The sequence below is a fragment of the Hydra vulgaris genome, chromosome 13 (genome assembly GCF_038396675.1).
Source record: "Hydra vulgaris chromosome 13, alternate assembly HydraT2T_AEP".
NCBI classification, from domain to species: domain Eukaryota; kingdom Metazoa; phylum Cnidaria; class Hydrozoa; order Anthoathecata; family Hydridae; genus Hydra; species Hydra vulgaris.
In genome coordinates this window covers 49687501-49710900 of record NC_088932.1, presented here as the reverse complement: position 1 = coordinate 49710900, position 23400 = coordinate 49687501, and the positions used below count along the sequence as shown (strand labels likewise).

The 23400-nt window shown below is 27.8% G+C and overlaps 1 protein-coding gene across 2 annotated transcripts in view; it reads left to right on the top strand.

Moving 5' to 3' along the window:
- LOC136090268 (uncharacterized) overlaps positions 1 to 23400 on the top strand; it is a 68804-nt gene that overhangs the window by 4402 nt on the left and 41002 nt on the right. For both annotated transcript variants that reach the window (XM_065816532.1, XM_065816531.1), the window contains exons 3-5: positions 3273 to 3357; positions 6480 to 6569; positions 17588 to 17677. In XM_065816532.1, the coding sequence (XP_065672604.1) occupies positions 3273 to 3357; positions 6480 to 6569; positions 17588 to 17677 (265 nt within the window). The remainder of the gene's footprint in view (positions 1 to 3272; positions 3358 to 6479; positions 6570 to 17587; positions 17678 to 23400) is intronic.

Sequence of the window (23400 nt, the reverse complement as noted above, 5' to 3'; positions counted from 1 at the left end):
TAAAGAAAAATGTAGAGTATTCTTGTCATTGTTTCTAGGGATATGTTCAATTTTCAGTTGGATTTTTATCTCATCAAATATTTCATTCATTTTGTCATTATTTCTTCTGCTATTTTATTTGGTTTAATTGTTTGCCATTTTATTAGGTTTAATTTTTTTATGTTAATTCACGAAGGCTAAGAAAGCCATTACAGTCAAAGAGGCTGCTTTAATTGTGGTTACAACCCTCTCTCAACTCCGTAAATCTAAAACACGAACCTTGATGAACAAGGTTGCTGCATGGAGAAACGAGTTGAGCGCAGTACTACCAGGGATGTGATAGGGATCAAACTCAGAATTTCTAGCTTATGAGGCAAGCACTCTACCACTACACCACTACTGCATTGAGTCATTTCATTTGCTGCACCTCTATTAATTTTTTTTCGACAATTGTGCAAGAAAATATTAAAGTACCTGACAAGATCATTGTATATAGGGTTTCCAAAAAACCGCATTTATAAATAACTGCTGTTTCGGTTTTAATTAAAAAAAACCCCGCGGTTAACCATGGTTTTCTGGTTTTCTTGTTGAATAATAAAACTTATGTAAATTTATTTATAATGACTTAATTTTATTGTAAAAAATTTTTAAGAAAATTAAAGATTTTAACAATTCATCAGATAATCATGATCCGATATTTGTCCAGAAACTAGTGCAACTCGAAAAAATACGTTTGACATTTGTTGATGTAGGCTTTTCTAGAGAGAATCGAGTTGTAAATTTTTTCAAGATTTTCTGTTCTTTTGCCCGTATTTTGGTACAACAAAAGCTCTTGCTGAAGCCTTTTGAATTGATCAGAAGATTTAGGGAAGTGTGCGGTGCCATCTTTATTGAGAAGTGCTTTTAATTCATTCTTAAGAGAAACAGATAAACTTTCCGATGTTGTACTTGGTGCTTCAACTAGTTGTGGTTCTTCATCATTAGAAGTGAATCCAAAAAACCTAAATGCAAGTTTTCCAGCAAAATTAAAAAGTATTTTTTAATAGATTAATTGAAGGAACTTTTAGGCACCTTAACAGCTGCATAACATTTCCATTAATTGTTTCATCGACGCACTTTTTAAATTTGAATGCAATAAATATGCGATTAATCCATGAATTCAAGAACAGTATCTGCTGTCGATAACGTTGCTTCTTCTCTACTAAGGAATTCCACTGCTAGTTTTGATGGCTCTAAAGCGGAATGTAATGAAGCTTATGAATTATAAAAATCTAGCTTATTGAATACATCAAGAGCTTTTAATTCAGTAAATTCTTCGTTTTTAACAAAGGCGCAGTCATTAAAAAAATTAGTTCCAATGATGACAAAAGATGTGTTTAGAATGAATTCCAACGATAACGAACATCAAGATGCAGTTCGATTTCTTTACCAAATTCTTCTGTAACTTTTTTCTTAAAAATTTAATTACGAACTGATGAGATTTTTATGAATTTTACGACTATTTGGGCATTCATCAAAATTTCAGGTTAGTCAACATTAATCTCATTGTTTACTGGTTCAAAACTAAAATTATCTTTATAAATTCCATGTTCAACCGCTTCTGAATCACTATCAGTTTCTTTGAAAATTGGTATGTTTGTGTCTTTATTTCTCTTTTTTATAACGTCTTACATACACCAAGGTGAATTGCATGATTAAGGCAAAGTTGATCAACAATGTCTGTTAATTGCATGAGCTTCTTGTTGATTGCTGCACCATGAGTAGAACCTACTACATCTCTTTTCATTCAGACACCAAGTGAATTCAAATAATCCTTAATATTTTGTATTAAACTTTCAGCCATACAGAACCATAAATCTTAATGAGGCCAGTTTTATAGGTTGCACCATTTTAATTATTAATCAAAACACCATCTGTAGCTAGATCAGCTACAATTTCTTTAAAGTTCGTTTTTTGTTAGTAACTATCCATGGTTTTATTTTTTTTTTCCGGTGGTGGATTTGAGCTGCTGCTTGATTCTCCAGTTGAAGGACTATTGATAGTAATTCCATGATGCAAAATATGATTCCGCAAAGTAGTTGTGGATTCACCGGAGCATGTTACAACAGAACTTCAACTATTACAGATGCCTTCAACATCTCTTGAATTTAGAATTTTACGCCGGACAGCAAATTTCCAACTTGATGACATGATTTATCTGGAAGATAAATATTTTTCAAAAAAATAAATAATAGAAACATTATCGTGAATTATTTTTATTACATACCTATACGTAAATATTTTGTTGAACAAAATATACACTAAAAATATCATTATGTTTTTTTAAGGAATAAAAATCTTTAATATAAAAAATAGGCCATCCTATTTGAGTATTTGAATACTTTATATTCAAATAAATTTGTGTTTTATTTAATATTCAAACATTTTTTTGGAATACTTGAATAATTTTGAAAATGAAAAGACATGTTAAGCTTTCCAACAAAATACAATTTAAATAATAAAATAAAAATTTAATTACTTAAAATTTTGATTTTTTATACCTTTCTATAAAAATAAAATATTCAAAAAACATTATACAAAAAAATCGCAAAAACCATTTTTGAAAACCGACAGTTTTCATTTATATTGGTTTTGACAAAAAACCACGGTTTTCGATTAAAACCGATTGGAAACCCTACTTGTATATCTTTGTCAATTTTGATAGAAATAGATTTAAAGATCTCAGATTTTTTGATTTAACCATTTTTACCTACAACTTCTGAATTTTTGTTGTTTTTACATTTATATGATACTCCAGGTAACATTCTAGTAGGTTCGCACTGTTGTTTTTACATTTTCTTACTATAAACATGAAAAAATTTGTTAATCTTAAAATTCTCTTGATATCTGCTACCACTAAATTTTTTTAGTTGTAGCAGATATATATATATATATATATATATATATATATATATATATGTATATGCAAGTGTAGATCTATATGTATCTACTAGCAGACACACACACATATATATGACATATTTACATATATATCTGCTAGTAGATATATATATATATATATATATACACATATATATATATGTATATATCTGATATATATATATATATATCTGATATATATATATATATATAAATATATATGCATGTATCTGATATATATATATATGTGTGTGTGTGTATATATGTGTGTGTGTGAGTGTATATATATATATATATATATATATATATATATATATATACACACACACACACACACACACATGATCATAAAATTTTTATTTGTAAACATTTAGAGTGGTGAAAAGGAGAACACAAAATGGTGCATGTTTAAAAAATAACAAAAAAGATAAAGTTAACCCAAGTACATGTAGTATTCAGGTTTGTTTCTACAATAATATTAAAGTTATACTTTAAAAGTAAAATTTGTTTTAAAAAAAAAGGTTTTAGATTTTGTTATAGAAGTACTCACTTTTTTGAAAAAATCCAGAAAGTGTTCATTTTTATAATTTTATTAAAAAATTTTTCTCCAAAATCTTTTTAAATAAAGACAAATTTTATTTTATGTTATTTTAGTTATTATCTAATAATATTTTGAGGCCCAGGCTACTTTCAAAATTTAATTTTAAAAAGAGCTAGCATCTCTTGTGTCAAATAAATAGCTAGTGTTTCTTGTGTACTAAAACTCTTTCTCGTGTTCTCGTCATTCAATTATGTCTCATCCTTTTTCTGTGACTGTTCCTAAGTGCTCCAAAAATTCCTAATTGTCTAGTTTTTTTCCTTGAACATCAGTTTTTTGGAATTCGCTTCCTTTATCTTGTTTTCCTGATTCATATAATTTGAAATCTTTCAAGTTGTATGTCAATCGTTATCTTGCTTTATAACCTTCATCTTTTCTCTTCCAGTAACTTCCAATTCTAATAGTGGTTGCTTGCAGCCTCGATAGAAGTGAAGATGTTAAAAAAAATAAATATAATAAGTTAAACAAATTTAAAGTGGTTAGATAGATTAGTATTATTGAGTTCAATCAAGTGTAGAAATAAATTTACACGTCAGAAAATTTTACCAGCAAATCAGTTGCAGACGCAGAAGTCAAGTTTTGGTGGAATGGTGATGAGAGAAGGGTGATGAGAGAAGAGAATTTCAAGAAAAGATTGTGCAATAGATTGATCAAAAATGGCACCAAAAGTTGATGCTTTTTCTGAATTAAGCTTTAACAACAACTACAGTTTACAGTAAAGACTACAACTTATAATTTACAACAACAACTACAACTTACAGTTTACAACAACTATTTTATTAAAATTGTTGTAGTTGTTTTTGACCATTAGTTTGAACAGATCTCTTATATCTTGGCAATGGATTTTCCTTAGAGTTACTGAGAATCTCAGCAAAATATGCAAACTTCTTAGCTTGGCCATGACATATTTGTTATTATCAACAATTTTTAATTTTAATTTTTTAAAGTTTTGATGACTTATTTAAGTTCTAACTCTCCACTTATTTTTGCTGTTTTCATAAATAAAAGAGTAAAGGCACAATGTGTTAACTAAAAGAATCAACACATGGTTATTAAATTTTTTTCTTCAATGGGCAATCTAACCCAAAAAACCTGTAGAACTGAATATAAGAGTTCAGTTCACATTGTTTCGTCTAAAAAATCCTGAACAATGGAGCAGAAAAACATCTGTTCTGCAACTGAACAGTTGCCTCCGAGGAATCCAAGCTAATATTGCTTTTTTAACTCTTCAATCAAAAATCCAAACTCACCAGCCAGCCATTATCAGTCACAAACCCTATCTTGGTCTCATAAAAATATAATGAGCTCAACTTTCTACTTAAACTCAAAGAAAGACTTGATGTACTTTGCTTCTATGAGATATGGTTTAGCACAAAAAAATCTCAGTACATGTTGAAAAAAGCCTTTATTGGGAAATTAATAGGTTGTTTGTACTTTATGCAGCTTATGTAAAATACATCTTGAATTCTGCTCTTCCACACTATACTACCTTATAGAACCTACCACTATAGAATCTTATTGTTGCAGAGACATCATCTCTCTTGAAGCACTGCAAGGAAAAGTTTTTAGCTTTATCTCAAGAATATCATAAAAGACTAACAATAATCGATATGATATTGATATTTTCAAATTTTACCCCATTTTAAACAACTCTTATTTCTTAACAACTGTTTTAAGATTCTTTAAGTGGTATTTATTGACTAAACAGTTTATCCAAGTTTCACAGAAATCAATTTTTTTATTATAGAAAAACATTTTTTTGTCTGAAAATCAGTAAGAAATTGGAAAATCCAAATTTTGGCGTCACAGGTATTTTGATGGGGCTGAGTTGTGCAAACAAGAAGTCCTTGATATTATGCATACTATTGGCCAAGCGTATAGATAAATTTCTAACAACTTTTATAGAGAAGATGAACTGTAAACAAGTTTTTACTATTTCATAATTAGCACAAGCATTCAAGTAAATTCTTGTTGAACTTTTTAGAGCAAATTTAAACAAAAACTCTTGATTTATTGTTCAACCTATCTGATACACTCTGATTTAATTCCATGTAATTACCCATCATATGTTTATGTTTACTATAATTCATTCATCAATTCATTCAATCACCTTCAAAATATCATTAAATATATCATACCAACAATGATATCTAACAATGTTTGAAAAATTTTATCAAACAAATAAGTAGTTAAACAAATGCCTCATTTTACAACAATGCTCTTAATTTTCAAGGAATTTTTCAAGGAAAGTTTTCAAGGAATACATAACTAACATTAAGAATTTACCCCAAAAAATTTCAAATCAGGAACATATAATGTCATTTAGTTTAACCCATCCTTTTTATTTACTTCAGAACAAACTGTGACGTTTTTAAGTTTACTTTATAAAATTTTATTTAAAGAGTAATCAAGTTTATAAAAATTTTGTGAAAAAGCATAAAAGTTAGTTGCCTTCCAAATATTAGCAAAGTTCTTACAAATTAATCTTATCAAACATTTGTAATGATTGGTAACCATTACAATCAATTATGCAGGCATATTTATTTATGCCTATTGAAAGAAAAAGATTTAAGCAAAAATATTGTTTACATCAAAATTTGTCAACAAGTTGAAGTATGTTATTATATTGCACTAATAGAAAAAATATTTAAATATTGTTGGTAGAAAAACTTTTTTTACTGTGGAAAAAGTTTTTTTCATGGTTTCTTTTGAAAACAAAATTAAATAATATAAAAACAACCTTCAAGTGCAAAGTTTTTAATAGGATAGTGTTTTTTAAACATGACATATTTATTAGTAATCGTAAATTACAAACATATAATAAATATTATAAATATATTGTAAAACACTTAGTTTAATGATATTTCAGTTGACGATGAGCAACATACTAATAAAAATTCATTTGAAAAAAATATTTCTAATAGTAAAGAAAAATAATAATTGCAGATATTTTCTAAAACAATATTTTTTTGGTGGTATTTAGGTTGATAAAGAGAAGCATCCTTATAAAGTGTCAGAGAAAGATGTTTCTAATAATAAAGACCAAGCAAAAAATGAATTCATTTATGTTCAGGTTTGCTTTTACTGTATTATTATTTATAAGTTATTTGAATTTATTTATTATAAGTTGCGGTCGTTGTATTTTGTTTTTTAATAATTTTTATTTGCTTAATTCTCTCTTATTTGTTTAAAACAAGTTCACTAGAAACTTCATCTTTTCTCTTTCAGTAATTACCAACTCTAATAATAGTTACTTGCAGCCTTGAAAGTGAAAATGTTTTTTTTTAAAAAAAAAAAGAAGAAAGGAATAGATGAAAATAAATTTCAAAGATAAAGTACAATATTTACTAATGTGAGAGTAATGGAGCCTACATCGTATAATACCTTTTTGCAATGATTTCTTTTAATGAAAAGATGTTTGCTCTCCAGAGAGTTATTTTGCAAAAAAAGATAAAATAAAATTCGAAATTGAAGCTTCAACCATCACAAAGACAACTACAAAAAAAATTTTAGTCAGCATTTAGGTAATATTAGGAAGGGTGATGCGGTTTCATATAGATTAAGTACAAGATTATAGTTTTATTGAAATCATAGCATGGCATGAACCACCTAAAGTAAAACAAGGAAAAGTGACCACTAACTAGAATCAGTGATAAGATATGAATCAAGGAAAAGGTATGTGATTAGGCTTGTGGAAAAATATAGACAAACATTTAAAGCTTAAGAGCAAGCAGGTTCAGTAGTAGAGTCAAGCGAGTACAATAGTAAAGTCAAGCAGGTACAGTAGTAGAGTCAAAGTATTCAGTGTGATGATCATTAGAATCAACAATATAAAAAGGTAAACAGAAAGGGCTTCGTTAATTTGATCAGAAACAAGTGCAGTTTATTTCTGCTAAATATCACCAAGGCAGTACCCACTGCCTAAGTGATATTTAGCAGATAAAAAGTAACAATATTTGCCATATAAAAAAAAAGGTTCTCAATTTTGAATTTGGGCGGCGTCCAATTATGGTTGGCGCTGTCAAAAACGGTCTAGAATAGCCCTTGATAAATATATATAAATACCTATAACGTTAAAGTGTAAATGTATATATATCTCTACAAAAGCTGTAAGAAAAGTTAAGTGCAGCGAGAAAGGTGATTGAGTGAAGTACTATGTGTAAGCACAAAGGTGATTGAGTTACGTACCATGTGTAAGCACATAAAAGAATAGTTAGAGGGTTCAAACCCAACAAAGAAAAATTGGTTAATTGATAAGTATAAAATCTGAAGATGAAACAACTGATTTAAATTTAGTCTCATGATATCTATCAAGTCGCATAAGTACCAAGAGAAGTATTTAAATATTTAAAGTACGAAAAGTTATTTCTAATACAATTAATTGGTAATGATAATTTTTTTTTTGATTTTTTTTTTATGTTTTTGATAGTTAGAAAACTTATTTAATCATAGATAATTTATTACACACTTAGCAATCAGTTAAGTGATTGCAACAAACAGTTTTTTATGTAGCTTTGACAATGCACACCAAAAGCAAATTTTTTATAGTTGTTGATTAAATCATTTTTTTTGAGAGCTAATAGAGTGTTAGGGAAACCTTAGTACCAGCCTGTTTTGCAATGATTATACTGAGTTTTAGCGTTGTACCCTTATCAGGAGATAACAGAAAGAGTTTCATATGCGTTACTATAGAGACACAAACAAAAATCTATGATTAGACATTTCAGAGAAGCTGATTCCATCAACAAATGTAAAATATCATAGTATTAAAAATGCCATGTTTTGCATGGAAGGTGTCCTTTTCAGTGCTTTTTGTTTTTTGTTTTTCAAGTCTTCTATTTGTTTCTAACTGTTTTTTTTTGCTCTTTTTCTGTAGCTCTCTTTCTTTACTTTTGGTTAACTTCCAATTTAATTAGTGGTTGCTTGCAGCCTTGTTGGACTGCAAAAATGCAGTATGCCGAGAATATTAAAATTTTTTTAAACACCATCCATCTGAAAAAATGCAGTTTATATATGCCCAGAATGCTTAAGTATTTTTAAACACCATCTCTAGCCTTTACTTAACTAAGAGCCTTTAGGCAGTAAATATATATATAAAGTTAAGTTTTAGAACTTTTCCTAGCCTTTAACTTTTTATGACCTGTGAACTGGTTTGAAAATAAAATAAAAAATGAAAAAACAGATGAAACTTTTTTCTAAATTTTTCTAAAGTTTAACATTTAAATAAATGCTAATTAAAATACAGTTTAGAATTTTTTTTCATAAGTCTTCTAATTTGGTTCATGTGATCATCATGAGTTATGTTAATGTGAGAATTTTTTGGAATTTGACTTAATTTTTTTTTTAATGAAGTTATTCAATTAAAAAAATATTTATAAAGAAAAGTAATATTTATAAAGAAAAATAATTTTCATAAGAAAATATATTATTTGCTATGAAAAACATAGACATTAAAAGTTGTTATATGATGCTACCCTTGCAGGGTTGCCACTCAACCTGGAAAACCCGGAAACAGCATGAATCCCAAGGAAAACCTGGAAAACTCAGGGAATTTTTTTTTTTTTTTAATCAGGGAATACTCAAAGAAATTTTTTTTCCTAGTTTTGTAAAGTAGTTAATTATCAAACTATTTACAATATTTTAAACTAGTTAAAATTCATAATGTATATTATTAGTAATTTTTTATAAGATTGTACAATTTATTTTAAATTTGGTTTGGTTTAATCTCACAATGATGTTTGAGACTGTTGCCACACTTTTGAAAAATAAAGTAAAAAATATTATCTCAAAATAACTTTATAAAAACATTGAAATAAAATATCTAGTTAATAACATTCTTTTCTGATAACCCCCTTCCTTTCCTTTGTGCTTTTTTTCCCTTTTTATCTTGGCCGCAACCCTATTTGCATGATGTCCTTTATTGATGGACCATATTCAATTTTATAATTTGTAATCATTTTATCTATAAATATATATTATGGTTGTTAAGAAGAATGCATTTTTTTACAGTTATAATAAATAAAATGGATCAAACATTTTTTTCAAATGATTGGCTTACCCAGAGTATAGAGAATGGCTTGTAAAGACTAAACGTAATAAATTTGCTAGAAGTAGCAGTTGCTGCAAAACTTTTAACTTGTCAAATATGAGAGTTCAGGCAGTTAAGAGTCGTAATGAAGGTAAAAAGCACCAAGTTAATGTTTTAGCTAAATCCAGAAGTCACTTTTTCAAACCTGTTGTAAAAATTTCTACTATTAAACCAACAGTACTGGCAGTAGGTCAAAGAACTTTAGAACTTGTTGTTGCTTCTAATGAAGAAACAAGATCTGTCAAACAATGCTTCTGCTAATATGAGCCAATTATTTACTAGTATGTTTCCAGATAGTAAAGTTGCAAAAGGACTAACATTAGGAAGAACAAAAATAGGGTATATGATTAATTTTGGGTTAGCACCATATTTTAAATCGTTACTTCTTGAAACCATCAAAAGTTCACCATGTTATGTTGTCTCGTTTGATGAAAGTTTAAACAAAGTTACACAAAATTGTCAAATAGATATTATTGTTAGATTTTGGAATACTCTAGAAAACCAGGTTAATGTGCGATTTTTTAATCCAGTTTTTCTTGGACACTCTTCTGCAGCGCATATACTAAAAGGTTTTTATAAAGAAATATAATGTCTGGACTTATCAAAATTGATCCAAGTATCTATGGATTGGCCTAATATAAATTAGAAGTTTTTTAAAGAACTTTCTATATACCGAAATGAGTGTGAATTAAATTCTTTATTTGACATTGGGAGATGTAGTTTACATTCAATACACAGAGCTTTTAAGATCGGTTCTGAGTCTACATCATGGAATTTAAAAAGTATTCTTAAAGGAGTATATCAAATATTGCATGATACTCCTGCTAGAAGAGATGACTATAGCAGCGTCACTGGGTCAAATCGCTATCCATTAAGTCCAAACAGCCTTCCTCAAAAAGTTTTTTAATATTCAAAAAGCGTTGAATGACTTCTTGACTGTTTCAAAATTACAATTTTTTCAGTTATGTTGCCAGCTGGTTCAAAACCTACTTGACACTATCAGACTGATCAACCAATTATTCCATACATGTACAATGATCTTAGGGAATCGATAACAAATATTTTAGCTTTATTCATTAAACCATCAGTAATTCAAAGTTGCAAAGAAGGTAGTTATTTAAAAAAATTAGATCTCTATAAAAAAAATTATTTGCTAAACAGGAAAGATGTTATTATAGGTTTTGCAGCTGAAGTTTCAACAAAAGAACTTTAAACAAAGATAAAATCACTCTTAATGAAGTAAAACAGTTTAGATATGAATGTGTTTTATTTCTCACAAAAACCATGGAAAATCTGTTGAAACACATCTCGCTAGACTCTGCAATCATAGCAAATGCAAGTTGTTTTGAACCAATAGAACTCAAAGCATCATCAATGAAGTTTAATCAAAATAAACTAAAAAGGTTGTTACATTATCTTGTTAGTTTAAAGATTATATCTGCAACATAAAGTGATAAAGTCATGCTTCAGTATTCTATACTTTTAAGAAATGACATGAAAATGAATATAGAAAATTTCTTAATTTTGATTAAAAAAACACTTGTTTAGATACCTTCTTTTTTCATCAGCTGGATATAGCCAAACATAAGAAACTTTCTTATATTATCAAAATGATTTTAACTAAAAGTCATGGTCAAGCTTTTGTAGAGAAGGGTTTCAGCATAAACAAATCAATCTAAATGAAAATATTCAGTCAGACTCGATAAATTCGCATCGCATCGTAAGAGATCATATGAGTTCTCAAAAAGTTCAACCTGACACTATAAATATCACAAATGCATTAATGTTATCAGTTAAGTCAGCCAGACAACAGTACCAAATGAGTTTAGATGAGAAAATTAATTCAAGGAAAGAGTGTGAATCGAACCACCAAAGAGCAATCATATCAGAAGAAGTTAAAGAAGTAGAAAAAAAAAGAATTTACTTGTAACAGCATGTTGTATATTAAACAAAGATTTTATTCAATCTGTTGAAGATGCTGACAAAAATAATGATTTAACAATGCTTAAAAAAGTAACTGCTTTAAAAAGGAAATGTGACAAAACAGAAAAAGAATCAATGGAGTTAGATTCAGTTTTAGAACTATTAAATGCAAATAAAAATGCATATATATATGTATATATATATATATATATATATATATATATATATATATATATATATATATATATATATATATATATATATATATATATATATATATATATACAGGGTTTTCCAGGTTTTCCTTGTCTAAATGCTAGGGATTCCGAAAATAATATGGAAAACTCAGGGAAAACGTAGGTAATATAAAAAGCTAAACTCATGAAAAAACGTTATTTACTCAGGAAATACTCAGGGAAAAACTTTTAAAATTATAGTGGCAACCCTGCCTTGTTTTAATGCTCACATTTGTTGTTTTGATGCTTGCCCTTGTTGATGTGATGCTTGTCCTTGTTGTTGTAATGTTTGCCCTTATTGGTGTGATGTTTACCCTTGTTGTTGTGATGTTTACCATTGTTATTGTGATGATACTGTGATGTGTTTCAAATGATCTTTTGAAATTCCCTTGTTGATAATCAATCAGTATGTCATTTAATATCAATATCAATATTTTGATAATCAGTTTTCATTTCTGATGATAAAATAAAAAGATAAACAAGAAAACGTAAAAAAATAAAAAATAATTAAATCTTAAAGTTATTATAAAAACTTTAAACAAATAATATTTCCAAATTTTAATTTTTTTTTTTAAATTTTAATTAAATTGACTATAATAATGTATAATTATAATGATATATGACTATAATAATATATATCAAGTTTGTAATTAGGAAGATAAGTTTTTTAGTAATAACTTTGATAATTGATGAGATGTAAAATTTTTAAAAAACATTTTCTAAGGAACAGTCCTTCCTTAGAAAAAAGTCTTGTATTTTTTTTGAAATAAATTACTTTTCTAAACATAGGCATCCGCAATTATATATATTTATTTAACTGTAAGCATAAATTTACTATGATCAGAAGACAGTCAAATAGTTACACACTAATTTAACAGCAAAAAGTTAATGACAGCAAAAACAAACAAATTACAAACAAACAAGTAAAACAACAAACAAAAAACAACAATAAACAAATTACAAACAAATAAGTAAAACAACAAATCAAATCAAAACAAATATATTTCTAAATAAAAGTTCTTACATCAAGGATAGTTACAAATAGTAATGAGTACTAATATTAAGTAAACACTTGCCATATTCAATAATAACAAAAATAGTGATAATAACAATAATAAATACAATATAGATATCAATAAATGTAGTAATTATAAAAAGTTATGCTATAAAAATATAACAATAATAATATAGCTACGACAGTAATAAAAATAATAATTATTATAACAACAATACGCTAATAATAACAATAATAATTACTATAATAATAACAATATTAACATTAGTAATAATAGTTAAAAGTAGTTAATAATAGTAATGTAAATATTTATAAAAATAACAATTAGCAATAATAATGACAGCGAAAATTATTATAGAAATTAGAAATATCAAACGTGTTTTATTAATAACAGTAATAATAAACAATACTAAAGACAACAAGAATTGATTATAGAATTTATAAATATCAACTGTATTTTTTTAATAAAAAGTAGAATAAATTGTTTTTAAAGGTTGAAAATGAATTGAGAGCTTTTAGTTCATAAGGAAGGTTGTTCCAAGTTTTAATGCTTTGGTACTTAATAGATTTATGTTCGTAATTATGAGAGCGGTTTTTAGAGACAGACAGGTTTAAATTACTATTGGTGATAATGAGTGTTAGCACTTTTGGAAAAGAAATTGATGAAAGTTAAAGGTTATTGTGTTAGTGGTTCCGGACAAAGTTTAAAAGTTGAATATAGTCACATAGTTTTAATACTTTAGAAGTTAGGTCGAGTACATTAGGATTAAAATTAATATTCTGGAAATAAATAACTTTTAAAGCCTTGTTTTGGAGGTAGGATAACCTAGTAAGAGCTTGTTGGTGAGACTGCCCCCATACTTGGCATGCATATCTTAGATGTGAGCCAAAAATAGCATGGTATATGTTCAAGAGTGTCTCTAGATTAAGATAATGGCGAATTTGGCGAACATGCTATTAGATCTACTTAGTTTCATTGCTAAGTCTTTACACTGGGATAAAAAGGAAAGATTTGAATCAATTTTTATACCAAGATATTTAATTGAGTTAACTGGTTCAATTTTTTTGCCACACAATCTAAAGTTCATATGTTTATAGATTTTTGTTTTATTTGATTTAAAGATAATCAATTCAGTTTTATTAGAGTTTAGAAAAAGTTTGTTGGAGCTTAGGCACTTAACTATATTGGCAAGATCATGGTTAATGTGTTTTAAAGGGTTTTATTAGTTAGGATTAGATTAGTATCATCAGCAAAGTGGTAAACAGTAGCAAACTTAATGGATAGATAATAATGAAGATCATTAATATAAAGAAGGAAAAGCAGTGGTCCAAATAATGAACCCTGAGGAACATTAGAACATTTTACAAGGTAAGATTTTGAGTCATTGATAGAAACAAATTGTGTTCTTTTGTTTAAATATGTAGTAAACCATTTAAAGGGTATGCCTCTGATCCCATAGTATCCTAATTTTTTCAACAAAATTTAATGATCTACTGTATCAAACGCTTTTTGTAAATTGACAAATACACCACCTGCAAAATATTTATCATCAATTGCTTTTCTAATCAATCAGTCATTTCAATGAGAGCATGAGTTATGGATTGATTGGCACAAAATCCATACTGATGGGTCTAAAAGCATTCAAAATTTGCAAGAAAAGCATAGAGCCTATTATGCATTGCCTTCTCAAAGAGTTTACCTATATAAGGAAGCAGGGAGATGGGTCGTTAATTGGTGAAATCTAGTAGAGAGCCTTTTTTAATTATCGGAATGACTTTGACAACTTGAAAAATAGGTTTTGAGAGGTTTTGAAATAATGTGTGGGACTAGTTAAAGGAGGAATGTAGGTATGCTGTTAGGACCAAGACTTTTTTCAGCTTTGAGCTTGTTTGTAATTAGAACAGATGTTTCAATTTCAGTTACAGGATTAATAAAAAACGATTTATCATTTGAAATGTTAAGAAAGTCACTAAATACTTCTTTGCTAAGTAGTTTGTTATGTATAGTGTAAAAAAATTATTAAATAAACTAGATACATAAGTGTGATCAGTGAAAAGATTTTTGTTCAATTTAAGTTTAAAAAATTTATTGTGTGTAGAAGGTATAGTATTAAGGATTTCTTTTATTCCCTTCCACGTATTTTTAATATTGTTCAGATTATTATTAAAATATGTAATTATTATTAAAGTATTTTTTTTGCTAAATTTTAATAAGTTGCAAATTTTGTTTCTATAAAATTTAAATTTTGCAAATAATTAATTTTTTTTATAAATATTTTTTAATTTTATAAACTTTTTATAAAGTTTGTTTTTAACTGAAATTGATTAAAGTATTCCATATGTAATCCAAGGTTTTGATTTTATTTTAATTTGTTGTTTGGTTAGTATTTTGTAAGGAGCATGTTGGTTTACTTTTCAATTAGAGGAGTTAAGTGGGAAAAAGTAAATTCATGTTGATTGAGGGATGACGATAAATGCAGCTAATTATTATATTTGATTCTAAAAGTTTTGCAATTTCAACAAAAATAAACTATATATTTAGAAGAGTAAATCATAAGATCATTGCGAACTAGGTAGTTTAAATTTTAGTGTAAGTATAAAAGTGCTCCACCTTTTTTAACCTCAGTAGGACAATGCTCAATCTTAAACTTGTTTATGTATATATGAGGTTTATTTGTACTGTTTATATATAAATTAGATTCTGTAATACCTATTGCTAAAGGAAAATTATTAAGAGAGCTGATAATAATGCATAGTTCATCAATGTCGAATGGTAGAGAAGCGATGTTTAGATGAATAAATAGTTCTGAATTGGGAAGCATAGTTTTATTGAGATCAATAACGTCATAGTATTTGGAATTAACAGGAATAGGAAATTTCTTTAGATCTTTTAAGATATTTTTATGATTACTTATGAGTCTCAAAAGAGTTTAACGAACTAGTAGATAAATTCTTGCATAACAATGTTGACTTTAGCTTTAGTTAGAAATCAAGCTAAAGGCCATACTTTTAGATAAACAGCTATGACAAAATAATTCTAATGAGTCATTCATAAGAAGATTATAAGAGTGTGCATCAATATAGTTACACTTTGCATGGACCCATGAGTTACAAAGATCACATTGGATGGCTGTTTGATTATCAGCCACATTTTTATGACAAGTGTTGCAGAGAACTCAAATACCACAACCTTTAAAGTATATATATATATATATATATATATATATATATATATATATATATATATATATATATATATATATATATATATATATATATGTATATATATATATATATATATATATATGTATATATATATATATATATATTTATATATATATATATATGTATATATATATATATATATATATATATGTATATATATATATATATGTATATATATATATATATATATATATATATATATATGTATATATATATATATATATATGTATATATATATATATATATATATATATATATATATATATATATATATATATATATATATATGCAGTATTAACTAGTTAAAGTGACTAAAGTGTGAAATAAAGATAAAAGAAATGCAAAGTAAAAGACTAAATTTAATAATTTAAAACTTGGGTAACCGTGGTGTGAGTAATCAAAAATTATTTTCATAATAGTATAAAAAAATAAAAGCAATCATAGAAAAAAGGAATTAACATTAATAACTTGAAAGTTATAAAAAAGGTGATTAAAGATAACTAAAAGCTAACAGTTATAAAATTAAACACTCAAAATAAATTAAACTTTGACAAACCACGAACTAAAATTAAAAGTAACTATGACAACAAAAAACTTCCTACATAAAAAACTTATAATACTATATTAATATACTATAATAATATTAAATACTAATAATAATATAATAACTACTGTTAACCAATAAGAATATTATTAACAAAGATACTAAAACAATGATAAATAAAAATAAGTCAATTTTAAATAAGTTTATTAGAGTATAATATTAAAAGTATATGTTATAAATAAAATGACTAAAATGAATACAATTAATTATAAATAAATAATATAATGTGAGAAAATAAATAATAAAATAATGACTAAAAAATTATAACTAATGAATTAGTTATGATAAAGTACATCGTAAAAAAAAAAGAAAAATTATAAAAATAGCCAATCTTCTAGCTCTGCTTTTGCTTTTTCTTCTTTCTTTTTTATTTGAATATTTAATTATTATTTTATTTTCTTTCTTTTTATTTGTTTACTTTACTTTTGTTCTTTTGTTTTGTTTTATTTTTTTTATTTTTATTTGTTTATGAAGTGTTTTTTTTTTTTTAAATTCGAAGTTCTTTTTTAATCTTTCTTTTTTGAATGATTTTTTGTGTGATTGTTGATGATTTTTATACGATTGTTGATAAATTATTTTGTTTATAAAATAAATAATTATAATTTTTATATATAATTTGGTTTTTTCTATATTCTTTATATTTATCTTTACTTTTCTCTATTACTGTTGTAAAAACGTGTCTGCCATTTGTGAAGACCTACCAATCTTTTTTACAAACAAAATACAACAATAAACAAATTACAAACAAATAAGTAAAACAACAAACAAAAAACAACAATAAACAAATTAAAAACAAACAAGAAAAAACAGCAAACGAAAAAAGAAAAAAAAAAAGAAAGAAATTACAAACAAGTAAAACAGAAAATAAAAAACAAACATAAAATAACAAGATAAAAAAATAGCAAAAAAAAAAAATTATTTTTTAAAATTCAAAATTTTTTTTGGTCTTTAAAATAAAATTTATATTCTTATCCTAATTAAAGTTTTTCTAATACTTTAGAGTGATGAAGAAAATGACTTGTATACAAAATCATTTCACAATTCCTTACAGTCAAACAAATGTTGCACCAAAAAACCTTATATTGCACAGGTACATGTTGTTTTTGATATTGCACAGGTACAAGTTGTTTTTAATATTGCACCGGTATGTGTTGTTTTTGATATTGCACAGCTACATGTTGTTTTTTGGATTAAAAGGTCAAATAATTTTCCTTCATTTCAAAATGAGTTAAATTTATTTTTTAGTAATTTTTTAATTGCTTTTGCTTTTTTTTTTTTTGATTTTGTGCTTGCTTTGTCTGAAAAAATGTTTAAGACAGCTTACTGCTTTCCAACCAGATCGAATATGCCAACTATTCGAAACAAAGATCAATATTAGTGGTTCTTGAGTACCCCTAAGACTCTGCGAATCATGTAGAACAATTTTGGGCAGGAAAAAGAGAGGAAAGTAGTTATACTCACTCCTTTGTTTAATTTCAATTCAACACAAGTGAGACCTGAAAAAAAAGGTACGATGTGAAAGTGGTTTGCCCAGAAGTGATTTCCCCAGAAGTGATTTCCCCACAAGTGGTTTGCTCTTACATAAAGTTCAAAGAAAACCTTCAATCTTTAGCAGAAAAAAAGCAACCGAACAAATTGCATTTCAAGTTATTTCCAATAAATAATTATCCACTGAAGGAACTATTCAACTTGCTAAAGCATCTGGCGGGTTTAAGAAGTATATTTTTAACAAGTTTCTAATCACTTAAAAAACGAATAATTTGCAAGTTTTAAACAAACTTTTTGAATAAAGTTTAATATAAAGATAAAATATGTATGTTTTGGTTTTAGGTCAAACTAGTGCCCAGACACTATTAAGCGCTCTAAAATCGACCACTTTAGCTCTTGTAAACGTACAATTAAATATGGGACTATCGAACATATAATTAAAGAAACTGGTCAGAACTGTAAACCAAACATCAAGCAGCGAGATGGTTGAGCCAAATTTTTATGAGAATTTCTTAAGATTTATTAAGGTCAACACTTAAGTAGTTTGTTCACCTGCCGTGATTTAAAAATCACCAACAGGAAAGGAAATTCTGGTATAGTTTAGGTTGTTACTTGCTGCAATGATTTATCAAATCTTGTGAATCATGTTACTCAATCTGGCAAAATTTCTGGTGGATTTTTGTTAAGCTTGGATTTGATGGTTGTAAAGGTTTTTTTCAAGTTTTGCCTGAGCATTGTTGATACTGCCTTAAGTATTGATACCAGCTCATTGCCTCAATACAACATCTTGCTTAAAGGACTGGCAAAGATACTGGAGTTGAGACAAATTCTTGTTGCAGTATTAGAAGATTTGCCTGAAACTTACTTCATTATTAAACAAATCCGATAATTGATTAATTTAAATGGAGCTAAACTAACTTTGTCTTGCAATATGAAAGTTGTAAATATAATTTGTGGTCTTCAAACTCATTCAAATATTCACCCTTGTACATGGTGAATACTGGTCTCAATCAAATCTAGCCTTGAGTCTTTTCAGCAATCTGGTGGGGTTGTTAATGCAAAGCTGACTAGCAATTTTATTTGAAAGGCAATTGTCAGCGGGCTTGACAATGTTCTGATTTTAAAAATAATTCCACCGAATGAATTACATCCTTATAGGAGTTGTCAATCATCTTTTCAAGATACTTAAAACTGCTTAAATAGAAGCTGTTGGCCAGCTACCATCCACATTTAACTGAGCTTGTATTATGGGAGCCAGTTTAAGGGAACTGAATGGAAGTCTCTTGAAAATGTGGATGTACTCCAGCAACTTGCTGATACAAACTCTGTTCCTAAAATTCATCAAATAATTGGAGCATTCATTTTATCGTTTTGCTGGATTTTGCACTTTTTTTAGCACTTTTTTTTCATTTTGGCAGTAAATAAAACAATTATAATAAAACTTGTTGATACTACATAGTAGAACATCATATAACCTTTATTTTAAAAATAGTGATCGAATATCATGTATTCTGTAACATTTTGAGGCTCAGTAGCAAAAAACTAACAAAATATAAACTAAAACTGCCATAAATCCTTAAAAAATCCAACTTAAATTTTATCCAGAGTTTGGTGTGACCTTATGCTACATTTGCACCAATTTTTATTAAATTATATGTAGTGGTTCTCATTCTACAGGTGTTTTTATTGTCACACTATAAAGTCAAAGTTTGACTTAATTTGAACATTCAAATTAAATTATTTCCTGTGGATAAAATGAAAAGATTTCAAAATTGGCATCATATGGTACTTTGATGTGTACACTATTACCACATGTAAGTGGTATTCTTGGGTCATCTTGGTTGGCATTGGATCCATGCTAACTTTCATTATTTCATTGGTTTTTCAGCAATTGAGGTGTACTTTTGTAAAAAAAAATAATTTTTTCTTTTTTATAGTTTATTAAAAAAGTCAAAAAAGAAAATATAACAATTTATATGTCGCTTACAGTTTCACTTTTGTAAAAAAAAATAATTTTTTATAGTTTATTAAAAAAGTCAAAAAAGAAAATATAACAATTCAGTGTGTAACTGAACGAGATAGAACACGAAAACCACAGTGCTTTTTATGTGATAAAGTGCTTGCTAACGGCAGTATAAAGCCGTCAAAATTGTCAGAACATCTTAAATCTGTCCAGATTTAAGATGTTTATTCGATAATGTTGATGTTTTTCGGCCAAAAAATGCTCGATTTGAGAAAGCGGGAACTCTACCCAAACTAGGTTTTACTCCAACACAAAAACCATGTTTAGAAGCATTGTTCAAAGTTGCAAAATTGCTCAACAAAAAAAGCCACACACTATTGCAGAAATTCTTCTAAAGCCTTGTTTACTAGACATAGTAGAACTTGTGTCTGGTAGAGATCAAAGAAAGAAAGTTGAAGCAGTGCCTTTGTCAAATTATGTCATCCATTCTAGAATTGTTGAAATATCTTCTAAGGTTTTGCAACAGGTCATTAATGAACTTAATTTTTTGCCATTTCCATTCAGCATGCTCTTGGATGAGAGCACAAATGTATCACAGTGTAGCCTGTCCATGGTGTTTGTACATTATATACATATAGAAACACAAAGTATGAAAGAAGAGTTTCTGTTTTGTGAATCACTTTTGGGAACAATAAAAGCAAGGGATGTTTTTAGTATGATAAAAAGTTTTTTTGCAAAACACGGCATCGATTAGATAAATAAGCTTGGTAATTTGTGTATAGTTGGAGCACCTGCAATGCTTGGAAACACTTCTGGTTTTGCATCATTGGTCAAGAAAGAGATTCCTAAAGTCACGATAACTCATTGCTTCTTACACGAACATGCATTGGCATCACGAACTTTGCCTACTTTCTTGAAAAAAGTTATGGCTACAAAATAATTAACTTCATAAGAGCCAGAGCTTTGAATTATCGGCTGTTTAAGAAACTTTGTCAAGAAATGGAATCTGTCCACAAAGTACTGCTGTATTATACAGAAGTTCGCTGGTTATCAAGAGGACAAGTTTTGAAGTGCTTATTTGAGTTATGCGTAGAAGTCTCAATATTTCTGAAAGATCAAGAAAGTGCATTGTATTAAATTCTGGAGAGTAAAAACTTTTTGCAAGGACTAGCTTACTTGGCCAATATTTTTAGTTATTTGAATGAAATAAACCTGTCTCTTCAGGGTCCTGCTGTCACGATTGTGGATGCAACTAAAAAACTAAAAACTTTTCTTGGTAAGCTGCCACTTTGGAAAAGAAGAGTGGATGTAGGTGTTACTGCCAATTTTTGTATGTTGGAAGAACTGCTGTTGCAAAGTGAAATGCAATTGTCAAGAAGTTTACAAATACAAATACAAAAGGAAGTCTCAGAACAGTCTCAGAAATTCAAAAAAGTCTCAGAAATACAAAAGGAAGTCTCAGAACATTTTAAAATGCTACAGAACTCGTTTGAAGGGTACTTTTGCCCTGAAAGCCTTGATCAGGAGACTTGGCTGCATAGCCCATTTATGATTGATATCAATGATATCAGTGATGAAGATCTTTTTAAAAATGATTTAACAGACATGAGATCCAAAGCAGTATTGCAAGTTGATTTTCATGCAAAGGATGTTTGTGATTTTTGGTGCAGTTTAGAACAAGCTTACACTCTTCTTGTTTAACGAGCAATGTCCATATTAATTCCATTTGCTACTACGTACCTTTGTGAGTCAGGTTTCTCAGCATTAGTGTCAATAAAAAATTGTAACCAAATAGATGTCAAAGACAATATGCGTCTTGCATTGTCTAAAACAATTCCTCAATTTAGTGTGCTTATTGAAAAGAAACACCAGCAACCATCTCATTAAACAACTGATATGCGATAAATTTTACTTGATACTAATAAATAAAGGTGTTTTGTTATGATGTTTTTTTTCTTTCCTGATACATTTACAATATGGCTTGGAAGAGGTCCGTAAGATTGCTAAAATTTTGAAAGTAGTTCGTGTCTACAAAAAGGTCAAGAACCACTGTACTACAGTATGAGAATAAAATAAACCTTCTATTAAAAAATATGACTATTTATAAACTCAGCCCTTGGAATTTGGAAAAATAAGGTCGGCAATAATTTGCCGACCCTAATCTCTGTGAGGTTGGCATCAGGTTGGCAGAAAAAATGTGAAACAAAGGTTTGACCATAAAACATAGAAATGAAGTCAGCAATTTTTTGCCGACCTCAAACACTTCAAGGTCGGTAGTTAGGTTGGTATTGCAGAATGCCAACCCTAATTCTGAGGGTTGTAAACTCCTGCTGCATAGTCCAATGGCAAGAATACTAAATGATCTAAATACTTTTATATATTACGTGGTACATAACCACTACATATTTGATGAAACAACAGCAAATTTTTTTACGACCTGATACACCCTGTTGCTGCACAATTTTTTATAGATTACTGAAAACTCACAAAGAGAGGATACTGTTACGACCTATTGTTTTAGCATATAATGGCCCAACAGACCATTTATCTAAATTTATCACACACTTTTTACAACCAGTGGCAGAAACCCTCCCCTTATATATCAAAGATACTACTCATTTTCTTCAGATGCTTTAATCCCATCAATTTATCTCTAACTATTTTTTTGTAACAGCAGATGTCACCTCACTCTATACTAATAACCCACATCAAGAAGGAATTAGAGCAACTATTTTTTATATGAAACAGTTTCTAATTCATCAGAGGTCACCATTATGTCCACCTTTGGTCTATATTAGTATATTTTTAGAAACCATTCTTTCATCTAGCGTTTTCCTAAATGGTTGATAGGTCTACCAACAGATAAATGGTACATCGATGGGTACGAGAATGGTGCCGCCATATGCTAACTTGTTTTATGGGTAGATTAAATAATAAAGTTTGAACCCAGTTCTCAAATTCAATTACTTTTATAGACATTACATTGATGATATATTTTTTTTGTTCTGTAGATCTATGGAAGAATTACATATGACTTCATGAATGGTATCCACCTATTAAACTATTAAACTATGGTAACCAACTATTAAATTTACTTTTAATGAATCTAATTCTTCAATTAATTTTTTAGACTTGTCACTATATAAGAACAGATATGGGCATATCCAAAGTACTTTATACAGAAAGCCAACAGATACAATGAACCTTCTATATTATGAATCCAGTCATTGATACTAAAATAATCATCTAAAGAAATGTATTGTATACAGCCAAGCGTTACGCTTTAATAGAATTGCATCAGAACTGGAAAATCTTTCTAAAGAACTGCTAGCTTTAGCACAAATCTTTGTGTTAAGAAGTTA